This window comes from Vigna unguiculata, chromosome 7 (assembly GCF_004118075.2).
Source record: "Vigna unguiculata cultivar IT97K-499-35 chromosome 7, ASM411807v1, whole genome shotgun sequence".
NCBI lineage: Eukaryota > Viridiplantae > Streptophyta > Magnoliopsida > Fabales > Fabaceae > Vigna > Vigna unguiculata.
In genome coordinates, this window is record NC_040285.1 from 8,923,094 (window position 1) to 8,935,237 (window position 12,144).

At 30.4% G+C, this 12,144-nt stretch overlaps 1 protein-coding gene across 4 annotated transcripts; it reads left to right on the forward strand.

Annotated features, from left to right (window-relative positions):
• The first annotated feature begins 970 nt into the window (after positions 1-970).
• On the forward strand, positions 971-4,836 carry LOC114190468. Of its 4 annotated transcripts, none has more exons than XM_028079363.1 (5): positions 971-1,082; positions 1,982-2,121; positions 2,772-2,859; positions 4,443-4,509; positions 4,598-4,836. In XM_028079363.1, exons 2-5 carry the CDS (start codon positions 2,016-2,018, stop codon positions 4,649-4,651), a joined length of 315 nt encoding a protein of 104 aa, XP_027935164.1. In that variant the 5' UTR covers positions 971-1,082; positions 1,982-2,015; the 3' UTR covers positions 4,652-4,836. The 4 variants fall into 4 exon arrangements, with proteins under 4 accessions (XP_027935164.1, XP_027935165.1, XP_027935166.1 ...); XM_028079364.1 differs by having other exon boundaries at positions 1,985-2,121; XM_028079365.1 differs by having other exon boundaries at positions 981-1,078.
• The last annotated feature ends 7,308 nt before the right edge of the window (positions 4,837-12,144 follow it).

Consider the following 12,144-nt stretch of genomic DNA (forward strand, 5'->3'; position numbering starts at 1 on the left):
ATTTTATTACGGATAGTTTTACTTAATTTTGTGAATAAATTTTTTTATTATAAATCGCTATTTTAAAGTACCAAAATGGCTAAATTTAAAATAGATGATATTTAAATGATAAAATTAATAAAATCATTATTTTAATTTTAAAAGAGCATTTACTTATTAAAGGTAAGAAAATGTGTAATGATGATATAAATTAATGTTATAGATTATTTGAAGATACTAATTATTAATTACATTAATATTTAAGATAATATAAAAATTTAACTTATCATTAAACAAACGTTACCAAAACTAAAAAATATCAATAATTTTAAATACCATAAATATAAAAATTAATTTTTTCATAAAGAAAATCAGAATCTATTTAAGATTTAACTGATTAATTTCAATAGTTATCAAATTTAAATTTCAAATTAATTATAATACTATAATTAAAAAATAAATGAGATATAAGGTGTAATCAGGTGACAACATCCTTTTGATGATACATAATAAATATTGAAATATTTTCTCTTTTTTCCTTCCCCTAACAAGAATAACAACAAATCAAATCTTGTATTTAGTTTTAGAAACTGTTACTAACAATTTATTGTTTGATTCAGTTACCTATTTTTTTTTTTGTATTTTTATTTTATTTTGATCTAAGCCCTAGACAAATAGCTTTATCAATAAAATTATTTGTGAGTTCTTTCGATTACCAAAATTTCATCATATTTTTGAAAGAAAGTTTAATTAATTTGTACATGAAAATATATTTGGCTCGAATAAAACAAAAACGTCAAATTAATTTTTGTAACTATATTGAAAGAATAAATTAACAAACAAGTTAATCACTTAAAAAATTAAGTCATTTACAACTATTAAATCATATATTAATCTTCGAAAAAAAAATAAATCAAAGGAAACTTTGCTTAAAAAAATTATATTAACTCTTTGACGAAATAAATAAAATTAAACTTTACATAGAAATAAGAACAAAAATTTGAAAGAAAGACAATAGGGTTTCAGTTCAACTTATTTATTTTCTCCCTCTTTTCTCTCCTAGTACAGGAATCTTCGGAAGGATCATCGTTCGTTCATCGTAGGTAAACGCCAAACGCTGTAAAAAATTGAAGATCAAATGCACTGTGAATCTTAATTCGAATTGGTTTTGTTTTTTATTTTTCTGCCCAGTTGCTTCAGCTTTGTATTCAATTGTCCGTTAATTACTTTTGTTCATTGCATTAATCCGATATTGAACATGGAGTCTGAATTGATTATCTTTTGCTATAGCTGTGTGTGCTTACTGAAAAGAGTAACAGACAGATTGCTTGCAACTGAGAATTGATTAAATGAATCAATGATAGTACTTTTTATAATTTAATGAATAGGTTTTGGGTGTGTATGTGTTGGTATGTGACTTTGTGTGAATACGAGTTGAAAACTGAGATTTGTGAGAGCAAGGAGAAGGTGGTTGTTATCTGTTTCTTTGATTATTTTCTTTTGTTCTTCAAGGTGTGTGTTTTTAGTGTGTATTAGTCAAACAGATGTTTTATAATATAAAAGGAGGAGTTGTAACTATGCATTGTTCTGTTCCAAATAGTGTTTCATTTTCTTGTTTGGATTTGGTTATGCTTTTTATCTTAGAGAGAAGTGGCGTCTTTCATGAATCCTAAATAATCTAAACAGCTATTTTGGTCAGTTTTCTTGAATATGCTAATTGTTTGGTTGTGAGTCTCACACTGCAGTCTTTGAAAATAACTTATTTTCCCCGGTGGTGATTTCTTGTTGTGCTTCAAAAGTGAATAGCAGAGAAATAGAAACTTCAAATTAGATGAATTAATTCTTAGTTTTGAATGTGGAATATTTTCCATTTTATTTTAAATTACTGTCATCAACTGACATGCTTTTCAGTTCCCAAATATTGAATTGCCCACATTTTTCAATAGTGAAAGGATTTATCTGACAGCGTGCCTTCTACTTAATTTCTTTGTTTGTGGATTAGTAGCCTAGAAGGCATGTTGATTGTCCCATAGAAGATGGAACTCAATGGTAGCAGTTCAAGTGCCCACCAGACATGTTCTTCGGAGGGATCACGAGATGCCAGCAAAAAGTCCACTGAGAAAGAAGTATTTGTTAACCATGGTATGCTCGTTTCTTACACTTTTTTTTTTTATAATTTAGAAGACAAAAGAAGAGTTTACATGTGTTAGCATGCAAAATCTGTCGTGGTTTCAGCTATTCTTGTACCTTATAAGTGTATATATAATACTGGTTTTATTACTAATATTCATAATTAGTGTTGAAACATTTCTTTCTGGACTTTGTATTATTTTGTAACTTTAAATTAAAATATGTAGCATAGTATGAATGTTTTATTGGAATAATTTTACAGAGTCCCCAAGAGCTGCTCTGTTTACCCTGATTTTTATCATTTTATACTTTCTTAGTATGACATTACTTTTTTGAGGTTTGATTTCATTTTCCCATGTAGTTGAAAATAAAAAATGTGAAAATTCATTGTGGTAAATAATTGCTAGTGTTTTTAATTTAACTGTATGGATTATTCACAATTACAAACATGGTAGTACATGCATGTAAAGTTTATATAAAATTGACGTATGTAACCAAAGATCGTGGGAACCTATTTGGGATATTCTTACGGGTTCTAAAATCTTCAGAAAATTGTTCTTGAATGTTGACCTTATGACTTGTGAGACTCTGTTTAGGGATTGTTTTTTTAACTTTAGTATCACTTGTTCAAAGTTCTCAAGTACATTTATGTTTTCTTGCAGCTGAGATAGCTTGGCATCAAATGAGAAAAGAATGGGTTGGTAATCGATCTACAAAATTGGAAAGACCTCCTAAAGAATCAATTGTGAGGTATATGCATACTTCTGATTTCATCTGTTATAAAAGGGGAGAGGAATGCTATATTAATGGTATAATAATGGTTTTTAGGATTGAAGTTGTATCCCGCACTATAAAGAGTTTTACACTATCAATATACCAAGTGATATGTTTAAAACTGTAATTAAACAGGGAGAGGAATGCTAGTTTAATGGTATAATAATGTTTGTTAGGATTTAACTTGGATCCACAATATAAAGAGTTTTACACTATCAATACCATGTGATGCCACTTGACATGGTTAAAAACTTTGGGAAACATTTACTGAAAGTTAAGTGTTCTACTTAATTCAATGATATGATACTTTGTTTACTAATAGTGTAAGGTTATGCACTGATGGTGCATCAGATGATTTTTTTTTTATTTGGACAAGCAATGCATGTATTTGATTAAGAAGGATCTTTTACACTTGATTTTATCTGCTTATATGTGGGAAAGATCGTATCATCCATGTTGAATCTGTAAAGATGAGGTGGTTACACTATTGACATCACTGAAGTTAAATGAGTAGAGAAGGCCGAAGGAAGGGGGAGAACTGCATTTTAAATTAGATTAGAGATGGGTAGAGCTTTATTTTTAATTTTTTTGGGGTTTCCTTTTTCTCTTTGTTGGTTGAAGTCTTCAATAAATGGTGAGATATACAAGAATGTTGAATTAAGGTTTTGGACAACCGTGTACTAAAAATATTTGATCTGAAAATGGAGTGGAACACAGGCATTATCATGGATATTATTCCTCCTCCTGAAATATAAAGTTCTTATAGTGGTTTTCTAAATAACTATTCTCATTGCCAAGTTACACAAATTATGGAGATGCTTCAGTATTCCGTACAGTAGCATCTGCTTGAAAGTGTGGTCACCAATGTAGGCAAAAGTATATATATGTTATTTGTGCTCTATTTAGGTTATAACTAGTTCATTTAGACTGCTAATATTTACAGTATGTGCTTTACAAATTTATTTGTATTTCATGTAAAAAATTAATTTGAGATGATCAACCCCAAATTGCATTATCAAGGATTATTGGGAAACAACTTAATGATTGGGCTAAAACACAGGGAATGGGCATTTTCGCTAGCCAGAAACTTTTGAACTCATAATAGGTGGATAAGTAATTATTATAATTTGAGGGAGAGTGACAACAGCCTTCTTTTCTCTGTTGAATTTTATTATGCAACAGAGATGCAGACACTAAATTGATAAAACTACTGTCAAGATGAAGTTTTGCAGCAAATTTATTGACCCCTTTGTTATTTTCATTACATGTTTTGACAAATGAAACACTAGTTTTTACCATCTTAATATATAATACAGGTGAAAATATTGTATTCAACTGTGAACTGTTATATTATAGTCTATGTGTACCTGTAATTCCTATTTCATTTCAATAAATTTAACCAATAATTGGTCTTGTGGCCTTTCGTACGAGCTTCTGCTTTTTGTAAAGTTGAGGTCTTGATGCACTTTTGTAGTTTCTGCCTTCTCGTGTCTGTGAAACCCTATGTACCCATGTACACATGTTGTGTTTTCCAACAGTAACCTGGATATCTCTTGCAGCTTAACAACAAGTTATGAGGATCTACTTTTATCCGCAGCCCCTTTTCAACAGCCAATATCATTAACTGTAAGTTCTTAAGAGATATACAATTTTTGTTATCAAATTTGGGGATAACTTCGGTGAAAAAATGATAGAATGTTATATCCTTGTGCAGGAGATGGTTGATTTTTTAGTGGACTTTTGGCATGAAGAAGGTCTCTATGATTAAATTTCATATTATTGTAAGCTTCAGTAAGAATCTTGCTCTTGCACGGTTTTGTTTGTAATTGTGCTGATTGTTGCTGAGGCAAACAAGTTTTGGACAAGTTGGTGGATGATCCCTATACCATTGGATTGATTATTATATGATAGTAAAGTTTATTCTCTTGGTATAAAAAACTAGCTTCTTCGTAATTTAAATCTGAAATACCTTTAGATTTTTTAATCATTGTTGTGGCTTCTCGTACAAAGAAATCTTCCACATAATCAATTCTTTTTGTAGAATGTTTTTTTTTTTTTTATTGTGGACAATCTCAATGTCTGAATCCTTTACATTGAATTGTATTTTTAAATTTTTGTAGTTTTTATCTTGTATCGGTTGAAGATGCACGGTCAAATGATATGGAAATGAATATAAGATGATAAATAAAATATTTTCGCATGTTCAATTTTAATTTTTACTCTTTTTTGTTGGATATAAAAGGATTAAGGGAAGAAAAAACACTCTACGTTTTTAGAAGGGAAGAAAAAATACAACGAAGTATTTTTGTGGTTCTAGTCACTTAACTCTTCTCTAACCCAGTTTAGGTATTCTTTAAATAAGTTATACGTGGTCAAACAAATTATTCTTTCAAAAAGTCAAGTTGTCTAAGGTGAGCTAACTTGGTTACAGAGGTTAACTCATTATTGATTGAGTTAAAAAGGGATTAATTCAAAATGAGTCAAAATTTTTGTAACTCGACTCTCCCACTACAAATTGGTGGGTTAGTAAAAATTGACTCAAAAATGTTGTTCTTTTAATTTATTTTATATAGTTGTTCTAGTACATTTAAAGTAGATTGACTCAACTCATTATTTTATAGCTGTACAAACTAATTATTCACTTATTGTACCAAATATTATTATAAAGATAATATTTAAAAATAAAAGCATCAACGTAATTTGTCAAACAAATAATTTAGCATTCATATTATTCAAATTACTTAACAATTATTTGTTTTAAAAAGAAGAAATATTCAACCTACGTAACTAGAAGTAGTTTATAGTTATAATAAAAAAACTTGTGTAAAATGGTAAAAAATTAATAAAGGATTGTTGTTGGTGTGTTAGGGATTGGCTCGAACTCGTTTAGCATGCTGAGCAGTTCTTTTTGCACCCTCTTATTTTCTTCCTACACCTTCCCAAAGGCGTGAAATCCTACATATGCCATTCTTCTTAAATGTTATTATTAAAAAAAATGAAATTATTCATTGCTTTGCTTTCCGGAATTGCCCACTTCTTGTTGTCCATTGCATCTCAACACTTCATCTTCATGTTAATGATTTTAGTTGGTGTTTCCCTCTTTCTGCATATAACACCTCGTAATCAACCAATACCTTGTTCATTTTAGCAACAAAGAAGAGGTATGATTGTTTTAGTAGTTTAGTAGTTTCTCTGGTAGGGTTTTGTAGGATTCTGGTAGGGTGTCGTAGAGGTGCGACATTGATAGGTGAGGTTTTTCAAATATTTCGTATTAGGTAGTCCAATATTCATAACCGGATCTGAAAAGTGAATCAGATTACAAAATCCAAAAGTGTGAAGTTGACAATATTATGGATAATCTGGTATGCAATACGAGATCCAGGAGATCATACTGGATTAGATAGTCTAGTATGATTTCTTGGATCCAGTAATGCATACCAGATTACTCGATCTTTTATAGTGTAGTACATACCGGATTGGTTAATCTAGTATACATTACCATATCAGGGAAACTATACCAAATTATTTGATCCAGTATAGGTCATTCCAAACCAGATTGGGTAGTCTGGTATGATTTTCCAGAATTGACATTTGCATACTAGATTGCCCAATCTGGTATTTTTTGATGTTTTCTACATAATATGCTTAAAACTAATTCTAATATGTTTGTTCCTTTTAAAGGTGTTTAACGTGTTCGACATGGATGATTTTTTTTAGTGAAGTATTAAAAGAAGTTGACCAAAGTTTGTGCATTGGAAGAATTAGAAATGTTAATGAGTGAAGATGATGTTGGAGGAGGAGATTAAAATGGGCATTTCACGATATATGATATATTTGCAACACATGATTATCTACTTGAGTGGGTGTCAGGAATTCCTTTTGGTCTTAGTTTTGTGGTTGTTATTCTCAGATCTAACAAAGCTAATGGACAATCTGGAAGAAAAACATACATTTTGTTAGGATGTGAAAGAGGTGGTAAGTATAGAAAATACAAATTTGATTTGAAACCAAGTATAACTGGGACATGGAAATGTGATTGTTCGTCTAATTTATATGGTAAACAAGTTAGGATGGAAGAGGGTTGTCAACTGAAGGTGAAATGTGGCACTCATAATCATGATTTGTCGAAAACTTTAGTTAGTCACCCCTATGCTGGAAGATTGAAGATGTATGAGCAATTTGTACTTGTTGACATGACTAAGTGTTTATTGAAGCCTTCAAACATATTGCTTAGTCTAAAGGAAAATAATGAAGACAATGTGACTACAATAAAGCAATTGTATAATGCAATGTATGCAGTAGCGGACCTACGTTAGAACTAAGGGGGCCACCCCCCAACCCCCTCCCCCCCCCCCCCCCCCCCCCCATTTTTTCTTTATATTTATATATTTTAATATTCAATTTTAAATATTTATTTTCAAAAAATTAATATTTATAACATTATATATATATATATATATATAATATTTTAGTAAATTTGTATGAATTTATATTTATATATAAGAAAAAAATTAGGTTGTCTATATTTATTTTTTAATTTTATATTTTAAATATTTTTGAAAAAAAAAATTATTTTATTAATATTATCTTTTAAATAATTATTTGTATAATTTAACTATTTTTTTATTTGATTATTTTTCTTAAACTTAATTATGATAAATGAAAATTAATTATAGTAAAATTATAAAAAGTATTTATATTTAATTTTATAATTATAATAATAATAATCATTATAATTTTATTATATTTTATTATCATGTTTTTACTAGTTTATATAACAAATTTGAGATTACTCTTTTGGTTCCTATTTTCATTCAAAAATATCAAATTGGTCATTCAGTTTTTTTTTTGTTTTATGATTTCGATTTTTGCAAAAATGATGCAATTTTGTCATTTTCGTTAAATTTTTTGAATTAGATTTTTTATCAAAATTGGAATTATGAATAAGAATGATTGTTTGATTTGTTGGTTTAATTGACATAATCCTAATGTCAATTTTTTATTACAATTTTTTCTTCCGCTTCAAAATATTTAATGAAAAATATCAAAGTACATCAATTTTTTAAACTTCGGGATCAAATTGAGATTTTAAAAAATTAGAGGAACAACTTAAAATTTTTAAACAAAAAATATGATCAGAAAAGTAATTTAACCAAAATTTTGGTACCCTCAAAATTTTGGCTGAAGATCCGCCACTGAATGTATGCTTATAAAAGATCTTTGAGATGATGCATAACTGAAATGCAACAAGTGATGATGTTGCTAGAGCGTGATAAATATGTTGTTCACTAGAGTAGATACGCAGAGTCTTCAGATGTTGTAAGCCTCCCATTTTGGACACACCCTGATGCAATTAAGTTGTTGAATGCATTTTGCATTGTGTTGTTGATGGATAACATATACAAGACCAGCAAATATAGCTTGTCGTTGCTTGACATTGTTCATGTGACATCAATCAGGTTGAATTTCAATGCAGGTTTTGTGTTGTTGTCAAGTGAACGAGAGAACAACTTCATATTGGCTTTTTGGAGACTACGAGGGTTGTTGTTGAAGAGTGATGCCTTGCCAAAAGTCATTGCTAGTGATATAGACTTGGCTATAGGTAATGCTATAAACTTTGTCTTTCTTGAAGCTTACCATATTCTTTATTGATTCCACATCAATAAAAATGTCAAAGCAAAGTGCAAGATGTTAGTGGATTCATGTGAGGCATGGGATGTTATGATGGATGCATGGGCCATTGTCATGGATTGTGCAGAAGAGTTATTTGATGGATTTGTTTCTCGATTTGTAGCACTTTGTGCTCCATGGCCATTATTCTTTGAGTATGTCAATATTACACGGATCATTCCTCACATGGAGAAGTTTGTAAAGTTATGAATTAGAAAAGTTATGAATTTAGGGAATATAATGTCAAATTGGTTTGTGATATTTCTTTGTTGGTTAGGTGCAATATTTTTGTATTCATTTGACTTGTTATGAATTTTTTTTTTTGTAATTGTATAAGGTGGAGTTTGCCCACTAGAATCAGAAGCAAGTATTGCAAAATATTATGGAGACTTGTGCTCACGTTGGGATGTAGTACACAAGGTTATTGTACTACAGATTATATCAATGCCTCATTTGAGCAAAGTCTACATGTAATGAGTCATTCCTTTAAGGTGAATATGTATAAAAGACTTGTCGGGTATGAGTCTAAACATGCCTTGCTTCAAATATCCGAAGAATACAATTGTTTGAAGCATGTTGGGTTTGACAATGAACGGTGTGGATGCATGTTAAGCAAGGTTATCAAACTCGAGAGTTTACATAAACTCGTGGGAGGCCAGTAAACTCGAATCATAAACTCATAAGAGTTTACTTTAAATAAAAAAAATTAAAATATATATAAATAATATAATACTTTATTGTTATGTATTTCTATAAATAATTTTTTAATTTTCTTTAATAAAATATTATTATTATTATTATTATTACAATTAAATTATTATATTATATTAAGTACTTTTTTTATAATTTTCTAATATTATCATTATTTCGTAATAACTTTAAACAGTTACATTATGTTTTATGTAAAACAAAATTGATTGAGGTCCAAAAGCCAAAAACCCATAACATAATAAAGAATGGAACTACGGCGAAAAGGTTAAACTTTAAATGTCATTCCTAACCAAAAGCCAAAAGCCAAAAGCCCAAAAGGTCCTAAACCCTAAATTTCACTAAGTAAACTTTACTCCTCCCCTTTAACAACACAATAACAACGCTGCAACACCAACATAGGAAGACCGTGATAGTAGGCCACCAATGAGACAACAACGAAGCGAACGACCATAACAGAATTATGCTGCATCAACGATCGTGTTTCAAGGGTGGCAAGACGGAGATCAGGGAACACTAATTGTAAGTAACAATGGTGGAGGAGAAGAACGAATCGAGCTGATTTTGAAGAAGAAACGATACTCTGTGGTGTCTTTTCGTGTTTGAAGAAAGGTCACATGGACTCGCCAACTCGATTGCTAAATCGTGAGTTTAGTCGAGTTCACCTAGTTCACGATGGGTTTAGCGAGTTTACCAAAAAACGAGTTTATTGTTCCTACCGCACCCAATTGTCTCACATCGCTTAGAAGTCGAGGCCTAAAGCGATTTAAATACCCTTTTCTCCTTCCACCCTCTAAGGTGCCTTTTAAAGACAAAATCGTAATGGAACACATGCTCCAAAGTGAACAATACCTCATATGCATGGTGATTGACCCTAACGATGCCAACTCGGTTGCTGGATTGCAAGTTTAGTCGAGTTCACCTAGTTCACAACGAGTTTAGCGAGTCTACTCAAAAAATGAGTTTCCTACCGAGTTAACTCAGAAAATAGGTGTGGGAACATAAAATTGGAGGTTCTACGAGTTGAATCGCGAGTTGGATAACCATGGTGTTAAGGCGAACACATGGTCTATAATGCACTTGTGCATTAGCCAAATATGACCGAAGTGTTATCCCTTTAGATGAAGTTCACATAATGTGGACTCGATTGAGCTTTTTTTGTATTTTGTCACCTAAGTCCACATATCCATAATTAATTTAGGGTTAAAATACCTTTTTGGTCTCCATTTTTGTCGAGTTTTGTTAAATAAGTCCTAATTTTGGTTTTGTGTTCAAATAAGTTCCAATTTTCGTCAACTTTGTTCAATTGGGTCTTTTTTTGCTAACACCGTTTAAATCATTAACTGCCATGAACAGTGACTGCCACGTGTCACTTCGTGGTTTTTTGAATTTTTTTGAATATTTATGATTTTTTTTGAATATTTTAAATGTCCACGTGTCAACACAGTATCGTGCCACGTGTCAAAGTCAATGTTCTATATTTAATTTGGTCCCTATATTTGTTATTTTTGTTCAATTTAGTCCCAATTTTTGTTAACATAAACCAATTTGGTCCCTCTCCAAATTGAAACCAAATTTAATTTTTATATTAAAATTCACATTTTTTATTAAATATTTTTATATAATATATTAAAATTCACATCATTATAACTTTAATGTAAAAATTAAATTTGGCACATCTTCGATAGAGACAAAATTAGTCAATTTGAAACAAAATTGGGACTAAATTGAAAAAAATAACAAATATAGGGACCAAATTGGATATAGAACATTGACTTTGACACGTGATACGCTACTAGGTTGACACGTGGACATTTAAAAAAATTTAAAAAATAAATATAAATAAATAAATAAAAATGATGATAAAAAATTCAAAAAAACCACAAATTAACACGTGGCAGTCACTGTTCATGACCGTTAATGATTTAAACGGTGTTAGCAAAAAAGGACCCAATTGAACAAAATTGATGAAAATTGGGACCTATTTGAACATAAAACCAAAATTATGACTTATTTGACAAAACTTGACAAAAATTGGGATCAAAAAGATATTTTAACCTTAATTTAACATGATATTGATATAATACAAAAATGCTTCAAATAAGTTGACATTGTAGGGAAGGTGACAATCCAACAAAAGCTACGCGAAATTGCTTGTCTATATATGACATCTATGATGCCACCAATCCATAAAGTTAAGACAAAAGGCTCACAAAAGAATACTTGTGCAACTAGGTTTTAGAGATCAATCAAATGTGAATCATTATATTTTGAGCATGTTGATGCTTTCCAATATATTCATGGAAGTTGTTCTACACTCAAAGTGTCACAAGTGAACCAAAAATGCAAGCTCCTTATCGATGATCGTAGATACCCATGTTAGATAAATTCCATTTAAGTTGTCATCCCTATATTCTTGATGTGTATGATGGTCACTATGGCTATTGATGCATTACTACTTTTTTAGGGATGAGTGAGGAGTCATGGCCTTTAGTCCGATTGGATTTATTTAAAGAACTTAGCAAATGACGCGATAAGTATGCAACATTAATAGACACCATGATCGTGTTGAAGAGCTTAAAAGGTCTTTGGTAGTGGGTGGAAAGGCCATGGTCAGTTCATTAAATTATATAGTAGTTCAAATCTTTGATAATTAAATTTTCCTACATTCATAATTGGTCATGTGATTGCAGGCTAGTATGGACAAGTGGATGACTATACCCAACATGGGATGTGTTATTATTAGTCAATATAATGTGGTTTTAGTGTGTTTGTCAGTTGCTTAAAATCTCACAATATTCTCACTTCGCAGTTCACCACCTTCAGAATAAAGTGGTCATCGCCTAATTTGTATAGGATATGTGCATGGTTCAAATTTTGTAT

Bases quoted from the DNA above. Each gene is read 5' to 3' on its own strand.
- LOC114190468 (XM_028079363.1), top strand. From the start codon at position 2,016: ATGGAACTCAATGGTAGCAGTTCAAGTGCCCACCAGACATGTTCTTCG. The intron at 2,122-2,771 runs GTATGCTCGTTT...GTTTTCTTGCAG, and splicing joins AGAAGTATTTGTTAACCATG to CTGAGATAGCTTGGCATCAA. The intron at 2,860-4,442 runs GTATATGCATAC...TATCTCTTGCAG, and splicing joins CCTAAAGAATCAATTGTGAG to CTTAACAACAAGTTATGAGG.